Source organism: Archocentrus centrarchus, chromosome 15, assembly GCF_007364275.1.
Source record: "Archocentrus centrarchus isolate MPI-CPG fArcCen1 chromosome 15, fArcCen1, whole genome shotgun sequence".
Lineage (NCBI taxonomy): Eukaryota > Metazoa > Chordata > Actinopteri > Cichliformes > Cichlidae > Archocentrus > Archocentrus centrarchus.
Genome location: NC_044360.1, coordinates 27,410,961 through 27,434,349, shown reverse-complemented (window position 1 = coordinate 27,434,349; position 23,389 = coordinate 27,410,961). Strand labels below are relative to the sequence as shown.

The 23,389-nt window shown below is 43.5% G+C and overlaps 1 protein-coding gene across 3 annotated transcripts in view; it reads right to left on the bottom strand.

Annotated features, from left to right (window-relative positions):
• Nucleotides 1–23,389, bottom strand: part of thada (THADA armadillo repeat containing) — a 143,449-nt gene that overhangs the window by 34,447 nt on the left and 85,613 nt on the right. For all 3 annotated transcript variants that reach the window (XM_030747775.1, XM_030747774.1, XM_030747776.1), the window contains 2 exons: nucleotides 11,589–11,692; nucleotides 1,678–1,760 (listed from right to left, as the gene is read on the bottom strand). In XM_030747775.1, coding sequence (XP_030603635.1) covers nucleotides 1,678–1,760; nucleotides 11,589–11,692 — 187 coding nt within the window. The remainder of the gene's footprint in view (nucleotides 1–1,677; nucleotides 1,761–11,588; nucleotides 11,693–23,389) is intronic.

The following is a 23,389-nucleotide window of genomic DNA, read 5'->3' as shown; positions in this document are numbered from 1 at the left end:
ATTTGTTTCCGTAGTTTAATCATTGGCACACAGAGCATTTGAAACAACAGGACAATAGAGAAATAGATTATGCTGAAGGAATATCTGTCTTTAGATGCTAAAAGTTCAGCACCTTGATTTCTGCTGTGATTTTAAGTGAGAGTCACTACAACACAAATTTAAAAACTCAACTTCTATTAAATCTGTTGTGAACTCTTCAAGTACACAGAAAAGTAGCAGATATCCAAAAGGCATGAAGTTAAAGATGAATTATTTTCAGCATTTTATGAAAGGGTGGTATGTTTTATTTTGCACAATTTTAGAGTGAATAAAAGTAAAGGAGCCTCATGTGAAATAGCTTTGAGCTCTAAGATAAGGTAACTTTTCCAGGAGTGTCAGAGCTTAACGAGTTTGTCAGGGCTATAGCCTATTCACAGTCCTCTTTAGGGACAAGGTGATACAAAAGGGCAGCGTGGTGGTTAGCACTGCTGCCTCACAGCAAGAAGGTCCTAGGTTCAAATCCACCTTGGCCGAGGCCTTCCTGTGTGGAGTTTGCATAAGAAGACTGGTACACTGTGGTCATAAAGAGATGGACAGGGTCAGCAACAATGCTCAGGTAGGCTGTCATTCAAATGATGCTCAAGTGGTACTAATGGGTCCAGAGTGTACCAAGAATACATCTCCCACACCATTGCACCAGCAGCAGCAACCTGAACCATTGATACAAGGCAGGATAGATCTACGCTTTCATGATGTTTACGCAAAATGCTAACTCTACCACCTGAATATAACACCAGAAATCAAGACTCATCAGACCAGGTTTTTCAGGTCCAATTTAGGTGAGCCCATGTGAATTGTAGCTTCAGTTTCCTGTTCTTAGCTGACAGGAGTGGCACTTGGTGTGGTGTTCTGCTGCTGTAGCCCATTTGCTTCAGGGTTCGACATGTTGTGCATTCAGCAACACTCTTCTTCATACCTTGGTTGCAACAAGTGGTTATTTGAGTTGCTGTTGCCTTCCTGTCAGCTCAAAGCACAAAGGCCATTCTCCTGTGACCTCTGACATCAACAAGGCACTTTCACCCAGAGAACTGCTGCTAACTGGATATTTTCTCTTTTCCATCCTCTTTAATCCCCAGAGATGACTGTGGGGGAAAGTCCCAGTAGATCAGCAGTTCCTGAAATAACCAGACCAGCTGGTCTGGCACCAACAACCACGCCACGTTCAAAGTCACTTAAATCACCTTTCTTCCCCATTCTGATGCTCAGTTTGAACTTCAGCAGGTCATCCTGACCTTGCCTACATACTTAAATGTACTGTGCTGCTGTCATGTGATTGGCTGATTAGATACGTACATTAACGAACAGTTGAACAATTGTATGTTTGGTGTAAAATGGTTTTAGAATCCCATGAATAGAAACCCTCTCCAACTATTCAGCATGGGGGTCATGATTTAGCCAGTGGCATGGTGAACACTTCACCGATAGAGGAAAAACTGGATTCAATCAGCCCATATTTTACTCGCTTACTCACAGTACCTAAAACGAGCACATTTGGACAGAACTTTTACACGTCACTGTGTCTGTGTCACCACGTGGTTGTGGGTAGTGGACAGGACCTGCAGAAATATGCAGAGCATATTTCTGCAGGTCTTCATTAAAACTTTGGTGAAAAGTAGCGATCCCACAATTACTACTCACCTTCCAGAATGCTGATCTTAGGCCCACACAGGCACACCAACACATCCAGAAAGGCTCCTCTGGTCACCACACAGCTATTCTGTCTGAGGAGAGAGAAACATGAGCCCGTCTTTGATCTAGCGCAGAAAATTGACTAAAATCGGTTTAACCTCAGAAAAGCTGTAGAAACATTTGGATATGCTGGGAAAAAACACAGTTTGTGCTTAAGAACTTTTAATAATGAAGGATCTCTTTTATTAAGGAGGCTGCTTAAATGTTTTTAAACCGCTTATCGATTTAGAGAGATAACACCGCTGCCTCCAGTCACTGATCATCTGCTTTCCATTAAGATCACAGACGAAGATTTTCTTCACAAACCGGCTGATGTCTCACCACAAACTGCTGAATTAGGGCAATGGGCATGGGTAACTCAGTGAATTTATTGCTTGTGAGAATCTTCATGTTCTCTGAGTGTGGTCTCCATGGCTCATGCTGCACTTACGCAGTACTGTAAGATCTCCTAACCAGAAGGTACTGTAGATAAAAATCAGTTTAACTTAAGTTGCCCTTATTCCCACCTTTAACAACCACGATATGTTTTGAGATCGAGTTTATTTCATAGACGAATGCATGCAACACAAAGTGTTTACATTGAGTTTGTAGTGTGTCCAAGATTTAAGCTTTCATTTTAGATGAGCAAACTAACAAACCTGCCACATAAATATAACATAAAAATACACAAAATACCATAAAATTAAAAGATAAGCTAAAGACAAAACACACCCCGAGATCTCGAGTTCATGAGTCATATTAGCTAAACGTATAAAAATACACCAGATAAAGGAAATCACAGCAACGAAAACAAGGAGCTAAAACAACCACACAGCTGAGTCAGCGCCTCTGTGAACGAGGTTTCAGGAAAAGTGAACATTCAAAACTCCACGAATGGACGATTTACAGCACTGCATCAGTGTGAGCTAGGTGTTCCTAATAAACTGGTAATTTTGTACATTGTAAATAGTAGAGAGATGGGAAGCAGTGGTAGTTATCTAAGTGCTTTTTTCTGCTGTTCAGATTCTGGAAGCAGCCAAACGCTCCTGGATTAGGCTGTGGTTAAAGATCACAGCATGTGCAGCATCTGCAGACCAAACTGAGCAGCTCTGTGACAGCAAAGGATAATTATGGACATAAGGCTCTCACACATTTTGATAGGACTTAGTTGGTACTTTACAAGAAAGCAGACAAAAACATACTAAGTTACTAAAGAAAGACTGGGGAGCAGCTGGCAGGTACTGTATTTGTGAATCATTAGCTAATAATTAGCCCAATCTTTCCAAATTATTTCACACTGATGGTCTTTTTATAGCCAAGTATTTTGCCAAAGTGCTTAAAACACTTTTTTAGATAATGTATTTTTTAAAGAACTCCTTCACAAAGCCAGTGTCATCGTTTCAGCGCTGACACCCTCGTGGAGCCAGAGAACGTCCAAAATGACACAAAAACACTGACTCAGACCAGACGAACAATGCATTCCGTCCGTGGGCAACTTCCACTGTAAATATTAATCAGAGTGAAATTAAGAAGGCGGTAAAAACCACTGGAACTGAGCTCAGCTGTAATGTTATCGAGTGTAGCATGATCGTGCTGCGTCCTCGGGAGGTCTGGACTCCCGTGCAAACTTGTGTATTGAGAAATGGCCAGGGTTAATAAGCTATCATCAAAAGTGTATACATGACTTTTAATAAGTTTTGATCACCACAGCAAAAAATAGTTTGGCAACTGTGGGTTTAAAAAGGCGAGATAAGCTGCCATTAGACAGCCACAATTTACAACCAATTTACATTCAAGATTATTCAAGGTTGTGTACACACTGTAAAATGAAAATCAGTGCTAGCATAGTTGTAAAATCTGCATGTACAGAATGGTATATGGAGTGGTTCTTATTAGGGATGCGCCAATCCGATATTCAGTATCGGGTCCGATACTGGCCTAAATTACTGGATCGGATATCGGAAAGCAACTAGAAAAAGCATTTCCTGAAGAAAATGCACTGTGAATGCTGCATGCTGAAAGATATCAGCTGAAACGCCAAGAAATGTTAAACTGCTGAACAGCTGTTAAACAGCTGAACAGCTGAAAGGCTTGGCTTTGTTTTAAAGCTTAAATGGTGTCTCTAGCTTAAAGTATGCTTAAGTTATTAGACTTGAAAGTAGGAATGGATTTGAAGATTATTCGAAGGTTTTCTCAGTCATTTGAATGTAATAGCAGTATTCTGTAGAAGAAGCTGAACGTTTTGATACCAGAACGGTTTCTGTACCATGAACGGTGCTGGAGTTATTAAAGCAAAACCAGCAGCCCAACTTTGAACCACGTGCATGCAGAAGACAAATGACAGAATGCTGCTACACACTTAATTCTGCCAACTCGAAACACCTGTGTAAGTGCAGACACTTTGCTGCAAAGCCCTGTTGAATTTGTCTTGGAGCACCTCCCGAACAACTGCTTCTAAATCAAAAACCGTAGCTCCTATCAAAATTATTTTCAAACTGTGAGCGTCACAAGAACCTGCTCTAAACAGTGGTGTAATTTTTATTTTCCTGTGTTTAAAGATGTGGTCATGGGAGCAGTTTAAAAAAGGGCTCTTTTCTGGTTTTGAGAACACCACCTCCCAAAAATTACTATGGAGGCTAATGGAGGAGTTGGAGGGTGCTCCCTCTGCTTGAAGCCTCACAGTTTAAAAAGTTTACATTTCTCAGGGCTGAGAGACACATTGTTTAAAGTAGAGAAGCGGCTCTACGTTTTGATCACAAAATGATGGCTGTAGCGCGAAGAGTGTGGACACAGCAGCAGTTTAGAGAGAAATTTTTCAGCTGAAGAATTTGAAGTCTCCCACTCTAACGGTTGGAATGCGCACTCTAGACGGCCCAATACACACCCATTATAAACGCTGAAAAGAGCAAAAAACCTTCTTAAACTTAAACTGTAACTGTTCAAAAACCATAAAAGATATTAACACAAAAAGTAATAGCTGAATAGCTGGAAGGCTTGGGTTTATTTTAAATCTTAAATGGTGTCTCTAGCTGAAAGTATGCTGAAGTTATTAGATTTGAAAGCAGGAGAGGATTTGAAAAGGATTTGAAACTTCCCCATTCATTTTGAATGGCAAAAATGAAGATTATAAAAAGTTCAATATCTTAAAAAGTATAAAGGTTACAAAAAAGAAAAGTAATAGCACACATCTCCAGAACAGGCCGAACGTTTTGACACCAGAACGGTGTCCGTAGCCCAAACGCCGCTCAAGTTTTTAGTGACCGAAGGTTTTCGGAGTACAAGAACAATACTGTGAATGCTTTGCAGCATTCACAGTAATAAAAAATGCAATCTGAGCCGACCCACATTAGCTGCATTGCAGTTTTCGGTCGTCTTCTTCTTCTTGTCTGCGGTTGAACAAACCAGCTTAGAGCTGCATTACCGCCACCTACTGGAATGGAGTGGATCATGAGTTAGAAAAAACCCTCAGATTCTATGAAGTTCTCCGTCGCTGCGACGGATTCCCTTTGACACTGAGTGGATCATCGCTGACATGTTTTTCCACGCCTCCACCGCTCTCTGCGTGTTTGTGTGTTGTGCTCGCTGTGCTGAGAATCAGCTGTTATTTCTTTCTGTACTTCAGCTCCCGGACATACAGCTAGCGAGCGCAGCTATTAGCACTGGTGACCGTCCGGTACCGGAAGGACCTCTTCTCCGTCAAAATATTTTTTATACTTTAATCCCTGATTAGTGACTAAATATAGACCTGCAGTAGAAACGTATTTAGGAGAATGCTTATAAAGTATTACAAGATTGCGCTCATGCAGCCCCTAGTTTTTCAACATAAACACTGATGACGCAACAGCAGCAGTCAGCTGATTTACGTGCAGTCTGTCTGCACAAGCAAAGAGGCGGAGCCGGTGAGCTCAGATGGAGTGGACTAAATGTTTTTCTAGTGTCCAAATGAAGCTTTTCTCCCTGTAACCTCCATTAAACCTTTACTGTGAAACTGCTGGAGGTCCTTCATCAACCACCTGATCAGTAATTGAAGAAAAGAGAACTTTGTAGCTGCTCCATCCACCCTGTTTCACACAGGGAAAAACTGCAGTATGGAAGTTAAAATATGCAGATGAACTGTTAATACGAAAAAAGTATTTCTTATCCAGTTACTCGGGTAATCGATGGAATAATCAATAAAATACTCGATTGCTAAAATAATCAATAGTTGCAGCCCTAATGAAATTTGCAACCTACCATAAGCCAATGCATCACCTTCTCACATAGGAGCAACAGGATTCAGGTGATAGAGCGATTGTTGTAAGTAAGTAAAGTTTAATTATATAGTGCTTTACACAGACAAAAAGTCACAAAGTGCTGTACAATAATTAAAACACAATGTCCAAAACCCCCCCAAAAAACAGATAAAACACCATGTTAAAATGTAACATTACCATATTAAAAGAAAAAGAATAAAAATAAAGTCAACAGAAAGTCTGGTTAAACAGAAAAGTTTTCAGCTGTTTTTTAAAAGACTCCACAGAGTCAGCTAAATGGAGATGGAGTGGTAAACAGTTCCAGAGCTTTGGTGCCACTGCCTGAAAAGCTCTGCCCCCCGGTCCTTAGTCTTGTATGTGGGACAACTAAAAGATTTTGATTTTGTTGTGTGAGAGACTGTTGACTTACCTAAAATTGATCCAGGCATTTAAAAACAATTTTTAAAAATAATAATACAAAAAAGATCGGATTTGTATCGGTATCGGCGATAGCCAAATTTAAAATATCGGTATCGGACATAAAAAAGTGGTATCGTGCCATCCCTAGTTCTTATATAGCACTTTTCTATTCTACTGTGAGCACTCAGAACACTTAATACAACATGCCTCATTCACCCATTCACACACATTCATACAAGCACTTATTTCTACGCCTAAGTGCTTTCTATCTAACATTCACACACATTCATACTCCGACAGTTGCATCGGAGAGCACGCAGACTGAAGCAGCCAGAGATTGAACCACCAACCTCCCGATTAGTAGGTGACCTGCTCTACCCTCCTGAGTTTCTTGAACACGTTTCACTTCTCATCCGAAAGGCTTCTTCAGTTCTCTGCCTTTTCACCAGTTTTTTTTCAAGCTCCAAAGACTGCTATGACCTGGATGACTGAGAACCTACAGACACATCTACCTCCTGAGCTGCAGCCACCATTTATTTAACATATGAAACTTAAATGAAGCATTTCTCCTGCTCTGTGTGATGAATCTGAAAATCCTAGAGGACATCATTATCGAGTTATTGCACTCAAAAGATTTTCAGAAAACTTGACCTCTGACCTTTACCATCAGGTCAAGGTTGCGGAGATTCTAACTCGTCCGAGATTTTTACTAGATACATCTATGGTGTGAATTTGAACATCCCAGGTCACATCGTTCTCAAATTATGACCAAGGTTTTTGTGGAAAAGCTGTTTTAAAAATGTAACGATCTCTGTGTGAAGCTTTCTGATTCAAAACAAGGCAAAACACAATTCAGCAATACAAGAAGCAAAACAGAAATTAACATTTTCACGGGATGATACATAAGCCACTTAAGTGTGCTAACACAGACAAAAAGTTACTGTTATTACTAGGTCAGCAGCTCACGGGATAAGATGATGAATGGGACATTGATGTGTGTTTTCTTTTTTGATGAATCCTGATGGCTGAGAATAGGCGAGCATCATATGAGTTGCCCCCAGCTCTGTCATCCTAAACTGGATTCATTTACTGAAGGCTTCAAAACACGAACGACTTCTTGTTATTTTCCTTCTCATTCATAAAAACACTCGATAACTAGTTCAACCTGCCCTGCACAGTGGTCTACACTGTAAAGCTCTTGCTGCTGTTATATTATTTGTGAACGCTGACATAATTCTATATCTCCCTGTGTGGCCGCTGCCAAGTGTGTGCGTTCCATCAAGATTGTGACCACAGCGCTGGGAGAGACCACAAGTGTGTGCGCGAGGGAACAACAGAGACAGTGTGCAAGCTTGACGTCATGTTTTCATCACTCAGATATTAATAACACGCACATGCCCCCACATCACCAGTCTGCATGCTTCACACACGCATACATCCACAATACCCGAGATGGAGCATGGGAAAGATGGCAGGGGAAGTGTGTGTGCTTGTGTGTGAGTTTGGGCAAGAATGAGTCCTGTGAAGAAGGCTGTGTGTTTTTATGTGTGTCGGAATGTGAGGTAACATCATAAAACACATTGTAAGGAGTTGAAATATTAGTACACAATCCAAACTATACACTGGAGAAGGCCCTAACAGGCTGATGCTGGGCCTTCAGAACGTGCCGACAGAACCAAGGAGAGTGGTAAGAAGAGGGGCGGGGGTCTGGCTGTGTTTGTAAACGATAGATGGTGCAACTCCAGACATCTAACCATCAAAGAGACGCTCTGCAGTAAGGACATTGAACTGCTCGCTGTTGGTATGAGACCGCACTATCTTCCTCGGGAGTTTTCACATGTTATTGTGATAACTGTGTATGTGCCGCCCTCTGCTAACGCTGCTGCAGCCTGCGATGTCCTCCATGCTACTACCAGCAGACTCCAAACACAGCACCCACAGGCCCTCTTTCTGATCTCAGGGGACTTTAACCACGTCTCCCTGTCCTCCACTCTCCCCACCTTCACCCAGTATGTCACCTGCCACACCAGGAATACCAACACACTGGATCTACTGTATGCCAACATCAAGGAGGCATACAGCTCATCACCTCTGCCTCCCCTGGGGGGCTCAGATCACAACCTGGTTCATCTCCAGCCTGCGTACAAACCCTTGGTACACAGAGAACCAGTTGTGACACACACAGTGAAGAAATGGTCTGAGGAGACTGAAGAAGCTCTGAGAGACTGCTTTAGCTCCACTGTGTGGGAAGAGCTTTGTGCCCCTCATGGGGAGGACATCGACAGCATCACGGACTGCATCACTGATTACATCAATTTCTGCGTGGAAAACACTGTGCCCACCAGGAGGGTACGGTGTTTTTCAAACAACAAACCCTGGATCAACTCTGAAATAAAGGCTCTCCTGAAGGAGAAGAAGAGAGCCTTTAGATCAGGAAATAAGGAGGAGCTGAGAGCCGTGCAGAAGGATCTGAGAAGGAAAATCAGGGATGGAAAAAACATCTACAGGAAGAAGATGGAGGACCAGCTACAGCAGAGCAACATCAGTGGGGTTTGGAGGAGTTTGAACTCAATTTCAGGCCACAAACCAAGCCCTAGGGTTGTGGGAGACTTAGAGTGGGTTCTTTAACAGGTTTGACCAGCCACCCACCCCTCCCCCAGCCCAGTCCCCCCTGCTGTCAGCCCCACCATCTTTAATGACTGCCAACCTTTCTTCTTCTTGGGACCTCACACCTCTCAGCTCTCAGCCATCACCCACCCCCTTCACTTCTGAGGACTCCATCTCACAACCCCCATCCCCCACCTCCATCTTGTCCCTCTCAACTCATCATGTGAGGAAGGAGCTACGTAAGATCAAGGTGCGAAAGGCTGCTGGTCCAGACGGCATCAGCTCCAGGCTCCTGAGGTGCTGCGCAGATCAGCTGTGTGGCATCATGGGATACATGTTCAACCTGAGCTTGAAGCTGGGGAAAGTACCACAACTGTGGAAGACCTCCTGTGTGGTACCGGTACCAAAGACCAAACATCCAAAGGATCTTAGCAGCTACAGGCCGGTAGCCCTGACATCGCATCTAATGAAGACCCTCGAGAGGCTGGTCCTCAACCATCTACGCCTCATGGTGTCGTCTTCGTTGGACCCGCTGCAGTTCGCCTACCGGCCTGGCATCGGGGTGGATGACACCATCATCTACCTCCTGCACCGAGCTCTGACCCACCTGGAGAAGCCTGGAAGCACTGTGAGGATCATGTTCTTTGATTTCTCCAGTGCTTTTAACACCATCCAGCCAGGACTTCTGAGAGACAAGCTGGAACTGTCAGGAGTGGACCACCACATCTCCGAGTGGATACTGGACTACCTCACTGACCGCCCACAGTACGTGAGGACACAGGGCTGTGTCTCTGACAGGCTGGTCTGCAGTACGGGGGCCCCACAGGGAACTGTGCTGGCACCGTTCCTCTTCACCCTCTACACTGCAGACTTCTCCATCAACTCCCCACGCTGCCATCTGCAGAAGTTCTCTGACGACTCTGCCATAGTTGGCCTCATCACAGGTGAGGATGACTCAGAGTACAGACAGTGGACTCAGGACTTTGTGGACTGGTGCCAGCGGAACCACCTCCTGATCAACGCCGCTAAAACCAAGGAGCTGGTGGTGGATTTCCGCAGGCGCAGACCCACCACACGGACACCGGTGAACATCCAGGGAGTGGACATTGAGATAGTGGACTCTTATAAGTACCTGGGTGTTCACCTAAACAATAAACTGGACTGGACTCATAACACTGATGCGCTCTACAGGAAGGGTCAGAGCAGACTCTACCTGCTGAGAAGGCTGAGGTCTTTTGGAGTGCAGGGGACACTCCTGAAGACCTTCTATGACTCTGTGGTGGCATCAGCCATCTTCTATGCAGCAGTATGTTGGAGCAGCAGCTTGTCTACAGCTGAGAGGAAGAGGATAGACAAGCTCATCAGGAAAGCCAGCTCTGTCCTAGGATGTCCTCTCGACTCAGTGCAAGTGGTGGGAGACAGAAGGACTCTGACCAAAATAACATCACTGATGGACAAGGTCTCCCATCCCATGCATGAAACTGTTGCTGAACTGGAGAGCTCCTTCAGTGACAGACTGCTGCATCCTAAATGCACAAAGGAGCGTTACCGCAGATCCTTCCTCCCAGCAGCTGTAAGACTTTATAACCATCACTGCTCCCAACAAAAACCACAATAGCCTACACAATGTAGGATAATATATAATATACTGTAAATAGTCCGGCCTGTTAAGGTTCAACACACAGGCACATCATGTACATTGTATATAGTGTTATTATTATTAGTAGTAGTATTAAGGTTAATATTGTTTGTTGATTTTATATATATTCTTTTCTTAATAGTGTGAATTATTATATCTTTATTTATATTTATAATAACTGCGGCTGCTGTTACACCCAAATTTCCCCTCTGTGGGACAATAAAGGCTGTTTCTTCTTCTTCTTCTTCTTCTTCTTCACAAAGCCAGTGTCATCGTTTCAGCGCTGACACCCTCGTGGAGCCAGAGAAAGTCCAAAATGACACAACACGAGGATCGGTGTGAGGCCAAAAACCAACACTGACTCAGACCAGACGAACAATGCATTCCGTCCTTTTTGGAAGGCGGCTGCTTCAAATTAGTGGTGTTCTGGATGAGTTAGGAAGGCTTTCTTTTCCCAAAAACAAAGATACTCTGACCTGTGATGTCCTTAGATCCGGCGCTGGGTGATCAAACAGACAGACGCTAGGTGCGCTCTAGTGAGCAAGAATTCACCTCGTCATCTTAATAAAGTCTCATCAGTGTAACCAAGCGGAGCTAGTAGGGCTAGTGTTGCTAACCTGTGTTATCTGCTGTAGGGCCTGTGCACAGGAGACCTAAATCTGACCTCAGGCAGAGGAGGAGGAGTTGGGCGGTGGGGGGCAAGGTGCCGGGTAACTGTGCCCCAACTTGAGGCCTGGATTTTTAGTGGGAGGGCAAGAGGTAGAAGGAAGGGAGGGCTGCATACAGACGGGTCAGCAGGCGGTCTCTTTGAAATGGAAGCCTGGGCAGGACACGAAGCGGACACGGGCCAGGGAGGGGATGTACGGTGAGACAAGGAGCTATTCTTCTGGTGAGGCAGTTGAAGAGAGGGATGGATGCTTATCTGTGCGTGCGTGTCTGTGTTTTGTGTGTGTGTGTGTGTGTGTGTGTGTGTTTAGGATTACCGAGAAGCGAGCCACATGCGCTGACAGAGAGCCTCGTCAATGCCACTTCCTGCTGGCAGGGGTCTATGTGAGTCAGTCTGGTAGGAGCGCAGCAGAAACAGCACCTGCAGACCAACACACACACACACACACACACACACACACACACACACGGATTCAAAAACACAGGACTAGTATGTATTACTTTATGCATGAGTCAGAGTCAAAGAGAATCATCCAGGAAACTGGAAGTGGAACAGCCCAACAGTAGAGTGAACCAGAAACTGAACTCCACCCGTCTTTACAGCTTGACAGTGTGATATATACTGATGCTCAGTTGTATAATAGATTCTGGGAAAGGCTCCAACATCTTTTGCCCTGAACAGCATATGAGTGTAAAATGTATAAGTATAAAAGTGCCTGCAACTGAGATTTCTGGAAGTTCCTTTGTTTTGTTTTTTTTTTGTAATCTACATTGTGTAGCATGGCTCTAATAAAGCTGACATGAAGGCTGATATATGCAGACTGTACCTACCGAATCACAAGCTACGATGCAGAGCAGTAAATTCTCTGCTTTTTGTTTCCATGCTCCTCAGACAGACTGTATAAAAAGATGGACACAGCCACTGTGCTCTCCCCACTGTGTTGCAAAGTCCTGTTTCTGAAGCCCCAACCTGAGTATATGCACTATCACCATCTTAGCTTTTTGAAAGCAGACATCATGAACATGCAGTGGTTCTGACTGAAACACTGTGCTCATGGTCAATCACAAGATAAGCCCGCCCCAAAGCATACGCTTCTTTATCGTCCTTCTGAATACTAATGGGCACCATAACTTTCAAACTGAACATCATGCTGTGTTCAATAAGACTTGAAACATAAAGTCATCAGAAAAGTGTTTTCCAAGGTCATAGATCACAGGATCTGAGGGTCAAACAGACTTCTAAGATAACTCATCCAGATGGATGAGTTATAAAAAGTTCCCCCACTTTACAGCTGCTATTGGGGGGGAGGGGGGGCTATCGACTGAGGCCAAAACTGTTTTTGGTACCAGGCTATAAACACGCTTTTTAAAGCTATAAAGTTCGGTCTCATCTTTGGGGATTGATTCGCTTTTGGAAAAGAGGCTCAATGGGTCCCTAGAGGAACAGTTGTTGACATTTGGTGTTGGCTTCATTTGTCAGCCCTGGACGTTGCCACTAGCATGATATGCTACCAGTGAAAATAAGCTTGATTTGCCTCAGGCTCTAAAGGATGAAGCACACAGTGAAATCACACCCTAAAGAGATACTGCAAAAGCAAACATGTTGCATCTAGTCTTAATGAGTTCAGAGGACAACAATGACACAAATGCCTCTGCTTCATGTGTTATTAAATGAAGCATCAAAACCACTATGCTGTGGATCATGAAATTACTGTTTGCTATCCGACTGCATTTGGTGGGAGACTGAGCTTCTAAATGTTGGAATAAAGGGTGAGATAGATAACCACAATCTGGTGCTGATGCATAAGAAAGCACTCAGTGGTGAGACAAAACCAGGCAGGCTTTCACTTCCTTCATAAACGAAGTATAAATGAAGTGTATTGTGTATAAACTGTCTAGTTTTGTATTCACAAATCAGTCTTGCATCATCAGTCATTGCAAGATAACACAAACAAATTCTCTGGAGGAAACGCTCCGGCCTCCATCTCCATGTAAACAGATGACTACGATGCTTTTTGGAAACGGGGGCACTCGCACATGCGCACTATGGTTTCCAAAAAGCATCGTATTCGTCCTTTTAAACGGAGATGGAGGCCGGAGCGTTTCAGAAACGCTCCACTCTGGAGGCAGTTTTCAAAAAAGTATTGCTTTCACTCCATTCTCATGTAAATGGGAGGCCGAAACGCATCAAAACGACACAGTTTCCACTGGAAACACTGTCGTGTAAACGGGGCCTGAGTCAACCAGCCAGGGATGTGAACATGTTAATCGTGCACAGCAATTCCACCAACCACTAGTTGCTCAACCTAAATGACAAGAAGATGGTCAGCGTTGTCCCTTTTGATGTTGCTACTTCTCCAGTAAAGATCCAAAGAATCCTTTAACAGGTCAACATGCTGCTTACTCTGGAGGAGCGTCCTTCCTGGCACGTGACCTCTGGTCTCTGGACTGGAAAACAAGAAGTTTCCCAGTGAAGATTAAATCATTCTTTTCACTTTGGCTGATTTGCCAATGAGAGACTGAGCCAGTCTGCAGCAGGTGGACTGGTGGTTGGGAGTATTCAGAGGCCAGGACACAGGCTGGCTGGCTGGCTGGCTGACTGGGGTGTGTATTCTGGGCCTTGGTAAGTATACTCTTTAAGCTGGGGCCACGGCCACAGACCAGTAGGAAGCCATTCATTACGCTATGCAGGGAAGGCAACGTGGGGAAAACCAGGCCGACCACGTAGCACCAAGCCTGGCCACTGAGCTCTGGCCTGCCCCATCTCATCTCCTGCAGTCTCCACGCCCAGGCAACACCCACTGGCTCACACAAACAGCTTCCACACCTCCAGGTCCTTCTTCCTCTCACTGTCAACTCTCTCAGGGCTTTTCCACCTACGGCGAGCCAGCATTGGAGACGATTCCCAAACCAAATATTGAACATTTCCAAGTGATTTCACTGGCTCTGGAGAATAAGTCGCACGTGAAGCAGTCTCTGAAAATATTCCCAGAGCGTATTCATTTCCTATTATCAAGTGACTGACATATACAAGAATATGTCTTCAGTTTCAGTGCCAATTCCAACAAGTTAGGTACAAATGATATTTACCAAAGGAAATTATTGTAACAGAAACCCATCACCTAGTTTGCTCAAAGCAAAGATGCCAGACTAAAATAATCTTGTCTACCTGAATGGATGATGAAATGTCAAATCTATTCTGGTGGTGGTGGTGGGGTTAATCTAGAAAATTCAGCAAGTGTTTGGCTTTTAAAACTTTCTGGTGCACAGCCACACAGGATATTACAAAATAGCTGAGTTCTAAAGAAAGGTTGTGGGTTTCATTTTAAGAAAAAGTCAAATGTGGCCTTGAGTGGTATACTGATATAAGGGTGGTTAAACATTTAAACTTAAACTTTACTTTGTTAAAAACTTGCAGTTCAAAAAAAGTACTCCAGAAGGCGGCTGATATGCTTTGCGGTCTGTTACATCCAGTCAGGAAATTAGGACGACACACTGGGAGGCACACATCTGCTCATTAAAAGTTTGCTTAAGCAGCATCACCAGTTCCAGCACTGGTTCCAGTGTCCATGGCAGAGTGCTCTCTCTTTTCTCCCTCTCTTGCTGCACTCCACAGTTACACCTCATCCACCGGGTTGGGAAGTCCCTGCATGGGAGACTCAACCGGCTCAATCCAGCCCGGCACGGAGAAAACCGAAATATTTATAGAATTCCTCCTCCCAAAGACCAGAACTACACCCCATGTGGGAGGAGATGCTGGGACCGGATCAAGCGTAAATGAATGGGAGACGATAAGAGTGCAGCACAGAGACCTTCTGCAGGCTTATTTTTTCAGAATTTTTTTTTTTCCTTGAATGTCTAAATGTGGATTTCCTGCTTTCTTGCTACTACTTCCACATTTGTAAGAAAATTATCATCAACTAAACCGGTTTTAATGTGAAAACAAAGAACATCAGCTCTGTGTACTGTATGGTACTGTATAGTGTACTGTATATAAAGTGCTTAAAGGAGCTTGCACTTTTGTATATCCTGGATTCCACAAATCTTTTAAAACAACTAAGAGTGTATACACTGTATACAATGACGTCAAAGTTAACTTGGATGTGATGAAGCAGCAAATGTCAAAGAGCTGAACGCTGCAGCAACAAAAAGAGCTGAAAGTCGCAGCCACAGACAGCACAGCACACACACGTCCTTCCTGGCTGGAAAAATGAAGCTAGTTTGGAGTGTTTTAAACCTGCGTTTTATCTGAAGATGGTGAGAGCTGTGGTTGCAAAAAAGACATCCGGTCCTATAGAAGTCTGTGGGAAAATGGCTGCTTGTCTTGACCTCTGCAACACTTTCCTGCTGAGTTTGTGACTGACAAGAGCTGAGCCAATGAGCGAGCAGTTTCACAGTCAGACCCGCCCTTCCTTGCCACATCCGTTTTTTTTTTCATTTTTTAAACCGAGATGGCGATGGTGAAAACACTAATCTTGTTTTCAGAAACCAATGGCTGATGTCTACATCCATCTTTTATACTGTCTGTAGTTACAGCTAGCTGGTTTACCGCCCTATGTTAGCTATTAATGTGGAAAGTAAATGTTAGGTTATACCAGGCCGACCAGTTTTTGACTTAGTTGTGGGTCTGCATGTTCTCCCTGTGCCGATGTGGGTTTCTCTCCGGGTACTCCAGCTTCCTCCCACAGTCCAAAGGCATCCATGTCAGATTAAATAATCCACTGGTGTGAATGTGAGAGTGAATGGTTGTCTCTCGCTCTGTCTTAAGCCATGATTATACTCGTTGCGGACACTGGCAGATAAGTCATTCCTGCTACACTTCTCTTTAGTCTGCTGACTGGGGAGCATGCATAGTTTGTGCATTGTGGTGCAGATTCTCTGCAGAGGACTCCATTTGGTCACAAAACACACGCAGGCACGTGGACATTCGCACAGACCCTCCCGCTCACCGTCTGATGACGAAATTGACATCACTTGGACCTGAGCGGAGTGGACTCAAGGATGCAAAAAGTATAATCAATGCTTTAGTCCTGTGACGGACAGGCGACCTGTCCAGGGTGTTTCTCTTGCCCTGTGACAGCTGGGAGAGGCACCAGCTCAACCCCCACTCTGCTCCTGACCCTGAACTGGATAAGCAGTTCAAAACAAAATGGATGGACTTTTGCATCAACTGAATAATTTTAAGAATATTTTATATATATATATATATATATATATATATATATATATATATATATATATATATATAAACTTTAAGTTGTGTGTAAGACCTTGGATATTTCCCACTGACTATATCATTGAAAAATAGGGGTAATACCAGCACCCAGTACCTGACACAGTGTTTAAATGTGCTACAAACAGAACAAAAAAACCTGCTAAATATGAAAATTGTATGCCCTGTTCTCTAAGAAGTCGTTTAACTGCTTGTGTGTGTGTCCTTTTTGTGTGTGTGTGTGTTGCAACAAGCCTTACTCCAGTTTTGGGTCTGGTAAAAATAGTGGTGGTGCATGTGAGGTCCCTTCAGACTCTGTTATCAGCCTGCTCTGCTGTCCCTCCCACTGCCGCAACCACAGACTGACCACATGTTGTTGCAAGCACATGCGCACACACGCACACGCACAGACGCACACATAGCAAGTGCAAATAATTGCACAGCAATCCAGTGCTCCGTCTAGTAAAACACATCCACAAAGAAACACATAAATCGGCATTCACATAAAAGCAGATAGAGGCTGGGCAGAGTGTGGACGCGCCCAATTAGACAAAAAGAGATCCCAATAAAGATGAGCTAAATATAAAAAACACAAACATTCTTTCGCCCTGTGCAGCCATATTTTTGCATAAACAAAGCTCATAAGTGCACTATGTGCATATCTGTGTGGTATAAACAAGACCTGCATGACTACACTGCTGTTAGAGTTATTACAGAGCATCTCAGCTAGCCCCGAAGGAGCGGTTTATTTTTTTTTATTATGTCCAGAGGCGGGTATATATATTGGTACTAGCAGCATAGGAGGTGTGTATGTGTGAAAGACTGACACTCAACTGTCCCCTATCATCACTGCTGCTCAAGTATCCTGCAGCAGTAAAGCGTGAGCTCCAAAAAGAGCAGTAACAATGAAGGGCTGAGTTTACTTTGTACATAACAGAAGAGAAAATATAATTAAGCCCTGTTTTTTTTAATGTCCTTATAACAAATATCAAATGAACAGCTTTCGATCACGCTGAAACAATACGTGGGAAAAACTGATCAACTTAAAATGACTGAATTGAAATTGTAGCTGTAAATATAAGAAGTTTGCGAGTGAAATTTTCCAGATGCTGGAGACAACACTAAGGCAGGACATCCTGATGAATCATGACGGGAACACAAATTTCCTAATTAAGGGGTTTGCAGACAAATGTTTGATGAAACTAAATACAGATTACAAGTACTTTCGAACCAGTACTAGATAAATGTGAACATTGACGATATTAAATGATGCAATGGGAGGACAGAAGGTGGCTCGGGTAGCGTTCATATACCAGGTAACAGGAAGCTGTTTAAGCACTAAAGAAGAATCCTCTGCACAGAATAAGCACACCTAAAGTTGTGTTACCGCTTGCCTAATCTTTGCCTGTAACCACACTGCATAACAGACCTTTTTATTTAAGAGGCCCCAGACAAAAAGACTTTCTTCAAGTCCACCTTTTGTCATTAATTTTTTCAGTCATGCAGGCTTGCAGGCCCAGAGCTAATGGGCACAATTTTGAACTCAAATGAAAATGTCCCAAACTCTGGATTAATATTTGCTGCTTTCTGGGTTCTTGAGTAAACAAAATAAAACAATGAAGCCGACTAAAATGTCAACATCAATAACAGGAACTCATCTGGGTCACAAGCCATCACAATTCACAGGTTGGTGGCCATAAAATGCCACTGACGTCATGCACATTTTGGGTGAAGACCCACTAGGTGATCACTGTGTGTCGTGTCATGTCAGGAAGGGAATCTGGCATAAAAATGTGTGAGGATCCATCCTTTATGACGACACCTTGTGAATAAGGGAGCGGCTGATAGAAGCTCTACTGAGAAGTGACTCTTGTGAATTGTGGACCGATTGATGCCTTGCCATGGCAAGAGTTCAAGTAATCAACACACAAACTCCTGAGGGTTCGTGTGTGTTGACACATGGATTCAGTATCAACTAATGTAATTCAGGACTTAAACCTACCGTAGATTAAATTTGCCACTGTCAGAAATGTGCAATAAATCAAATGTTATGTAGACTAAGTGTTTTTGGGCAGTTGTCCATTTTGCCCAGTTGGAACCTATAAATTGTTCAAATAGCATAAAATGTCTGACACCACTGTGAGAACACCTGGGATTCCCACTGGGGCAGATATATCTCCTGGCATTTTAAAAGCATGCTGGCTGTGTACTCAGGCCCACACATTCTTTCTCTGGTTCAGCCCAGAGGATTTTCTCAGAAAGCCCAGCAGATCACTGGCTACAGGCAGCAGTCAGCAGGCCAGAAGAAAATTATTTGAAGACAGCAAAGAAGAATGCGCTGAGGAAAGCTACACCAACGCAACTGCTGCCAGAGACAAGGATACGACGATACTCCAAATTCAAGAGCCTACTCAGTCTCATTTAGCCTCTGTTGTGAAAATACACAAAGGATTACATCTGTCGAGTTGGCCCTTCTCAAACCACCACAGGCCGCAGCTTTATATGTCTGGCCTGTACCCGGCACTGTGGGCCAGGGCTGCTGCTGGCGCGTGTCGAGAGCGGAGTCCAGTGTCGGACTGGGTTAGTGCCGGTCTGTCCGGTGGGCTTGTTAAGCTTGGTTCAGACTGTATCAACAGAGGTTTGGGGCGAGACGGGGTGACTGAAGTGATTCCAGCGTTTCTCAGAGATGTTTTATCACAGAGAAGGGTCTTACCCAGGCCACGCAGAGGACAGCGCTGCCTCGAGTTCAACCAGTTAATGAGGCTGACCAAGTCCAAAGCAGCTTTTACACACCAAGTCCAGACGCCGTTGGGAGAACCAGGCCAGGACGCTGAAGCTGTCCTTTTTTTTTTTACATGTAGCACACAGCAGGAAAATTCTGCCTCAGTCCTGACATGCGGAGAGACCGGGTACATTTTCACACACACAGATATGTTGGGGTATATCTAGAAAAGCTGAGGGCTTGCAGTGCATGTGTGAAAAAGGCCCATTTCTGATCTCTTAATTTGATCTTGCTTGATCATGTTACTTTGATATGTTAATATCAACATCCTAACTATAAACTGAGAGCAGACTGTGGCATGTATCTTTTAGTCAAATAAGCTTTTCCTCCTGGGAAAAAAAACAAAACAAATACAAAATGCCAGAAACCGCAGTTTCTCCAGTTGCCACTGGCTGGCTCCAAAAACAAATCCCTCAGACTCCCGTGTTCAAATATCAGTGCTATAAATCCCGGATCATTAGGCAGACCGTGGCCCCGATCCAGACTTCTTACCAGATTTTGACAGACTGCTTCTATTTTACTCTGTGCAACTTTTCCTTTGTCTTCACGGTAGTCAGTGTATGTCCACAGGAAACACACAGACCAATTGCGTGTTGTGTAACTCATCCCATGTGACTCATCCAGATGGGGAGAACAGAAGGGTTAACACTGAGAGGGTTTCCATGTGAAACTTAAGGAAAAAGGAGAAAAGAGGGAAGCTCAAACGAAACCTTTTCATTATTTTAAATGAAGCTTTATTCGAAGAAAACTTTATTTTTCTATTTTTTTAATGCAAACCTTATTTTGCTTGAAATGAGAAAAAAACATTTCATTATCATTTTATAATTACAGTACCCTCCAGTTCACTGTAAAAAATAGTAATATAACATTGCTGAAATACTGTTGAATTGTTCTTTGTTTTATTTAACACCCAGTTGTTGACTATATACAGACACTGATATTACTGTTAGGCTACTTTAAGATATGTTGCAATAATTATAATGCACGTGGAAGTGAATATGCATTTGTGCTGATAGCACGTTTTGATGCCTTCTTAGTGCTTCAGACCATTCGAGAAGTTTTTGCTTCAGATTTGGTGAATGAACCAGTAATTTAATCTGTTACTGAGCACGAGGCAGCAGGATGCAGCTGGTTAATCTAGACTGTTACCTATTTAGCACTCTGACCTCCCTTTCAAATATGGGGACTTCTGCCCGTGAAAAACTAACACAGCAGCAGCCAAAATGCTAATGTTGGGTCTTGAAAATGCCGAGTCAACAATCCAGTGGGTGACGTTATATTAACTACATCCGTCTTTATATTCTGTCTATGCTTTTGAGGGAACTGAGACATCAAAATGCAGGAAGCTGACACAGCTGCACAGTCATTTTGCTCCAACAGTTAGCACGCATTTATGAAAAATGCAATTTTACATTTATTATTATTTAAGGGAGTAAATGAGATAGCTTGCTAACCAAAACGATCCTGGCAGCTCTTTGTAATCATTGTAATCTCACCAGTTAAGAGAATCTAAAGCTGCGTCCACACTGGAGGCAAATCACTCCTCGTGCATCGCTTTGAAGCTGACGCTGGTTGGTTTTCTAGGAGACCCTCTAATGTATTTGCGACCAGGTCATGTGTCAATCAACAGTACCAGGTGCTCTCATTGGTAGTTGCTTTAACTGGTTGCCAGGAAGCTGAGATAAATTCCCCTCGCGTCTCACCCACTTTGCGTTGCCAGCCATTAGTCTGCCTGTAGTCACTTTAAGTCCAAGAATAGGTTTCATTTTCTGAAATATTTGCTAATTGCCATCATTAAAAACTGAAGCAGCAAACTTTGTGAAAACCAGTACTTGTGTCATTCTCAAAACGTTTGGCCACGACTGTAGATAAATAGTTATTTATCGCACATTCACAAATGTTTAAACTTCTGATAAAATCTCCACTGGGCCTACAAGAAACCGCTGATCAGGCACAATCCACGCAGCGTTATCGCTGCAGGCTAAAGACGGAAAAGTCGCCACCACCAAGTTGCATATTTCGCTGGCTGACTGGTCAGGTCGCACCCCAGACGTATGTGGCTAAGCTGAGAAGGGGTTTCCCCCTCATAGCAGAGAGGTTTACTGGACGAGGATCTGGGGCAAATTAGTGAGCTGTTTATTTGCAGTTTATGCAGAAACTGTTCAATAAACTACTATTTTTGGACATGGTTTTGAAAGATATTTGCAGAAAGTGAAGTTAAGATAAACACTGGAACTACTGTGTCATGTCCTGGGCTGTTTGCCCAGCGTTTTGTGTTTGGTTCGTGTTTTCCGAGTCTGTCTTCCCAGCACGTTTTGATCCTTGTTCCCTTTGTCCCTGTCTTCCCCTGTATTTTAAGGTCTGCGTCTCTGTCCTGAGTCTGTGTGCCAGTTCCCCATGTTAAGTCGTCATGTACCTTGGTTTGTTACTTCCTGTGTTATTTTGGCAGTCTAGTTTCCCTGTGCTTTGTGTTTAGCTTTGCTTCCCCTGTGTAATTAGTTTCATTTGCCTCACCTGTTGTTCCCTGCTGTTTTCTCTTGCCCTGATTACCCAGTGTGTATTTAAGCCCTCTGTTTCTATCTGTTCTTTGTCGCGTCGTTGATGTTTTGTGCCCGCATGTTCCAGTGTTCCCTGTGTTTTCCCTTCGTCACCCCTCCGTAGGATTTTGGTGTTCATTCTCCTCCCAGCCTTAATAAACCTCCTTTAAGTTATGTTTACCTCTGGAGTCCTTTGTGTTTGCCCGTCCTCGCCCGTTTCCTCCCCGGCCATGACATACTGGAATCTACTGGTTGCGTCACAGCTTTGCTGCTTCTGTGCGCAGCTGTAATTCTCGGTGTGTGTATTTGACTTTTCGCACGCTGTGTCACATGTACATTAATTTACTTTGTCACCTTCTGCTGGGACTAGATTTAACTGTATGCAGCGTAGCTAAAGCCAGATTCCAGTCAAGCACAGATTTCAACTTAATTTATGGAAAAAAAAAAATGCACAAAAAGAATAAAAGAATAAATAATGTTCTTTCTATTCATCACTGTGAGCACTAAGAGTTACCTGATGAAAATTAGAAGCTGGTGCAGCTAATGCTCCATTCAGGTGCCATTCAAAGAGCTGCAGATGAAGAGGGTTTTTACCATAATTGTCTTTTATCAATAAATATTTCATTCATGTGCTTTTCTTTAAAATTTTACACATTTCCACTCAAGTCAGTGGGGTGGTAGAGCCGGCCTCAGTAGCGGTGACGGTTCCCAGCTCCACACTTGGCCCACTAACAGTTGTTCTTTGACAATAACAGAGGAAGTCATTTCTCCCTCGAGCAAAAACATCTGCTACCTGTTATACACAAACACACACAACGAAGCACATTAACATACATCAGACAGGTCCCGAGGCCAAACACAGCGTCCTCATCAGCTCCGTGTAAACACAGTTCCACAGTGTGGTGTACATGCACACGTTCATGCATCTTCATGCAAGTATACACACTCATTCTGCCTCTCCAGCTCAAGTCTAAACACATCCTCATTTCTCACACACGGAGCAGGGAGGCTACCATCTCCTCTATCACTGACTCGTGTGTGTGTGTGTGTGTGTGTGTGTGTGTGAGAGATGCTCCTTTCCACACGTACACTGAGACCTCTATCTCTGTCTTACTAAGTTTAGACCACTTCACCTGCATTCAGCTCTGCAGCTCTTTGCATATCTGCCTCCATCATCTCCACAAAGCCCTCATTGTGCTCTCACATTAGCGTACACCTACTCACCTGCGATCTACAGCCTAGATATAGATTCAATCCCCACCTTGATCGGTGATTCAGTGTTACTGAACTCATTTGATCATTTCAGTGAACTCCTGAAGCACAGGAGACACCACAGCTACTGGAACGACTCATTAACACAGAAGAGAATTATTGAATGAGCAATGGAGGGATTCAAGTAGGAAGAGTTTGTGGCCCACTTGAGCTTATAATACACCATCCTAGCATTAATTAGGATAAATAAGATTACTACCACAAGTACGAGTAACACAATAACACTGGTGGGGTAACTGTGTAGCAAAAAGAAGCAGGCATAGTAATAACAGCATTATTACAAAGAAATGGACTTTTAAGAAGTTAATGCAAATT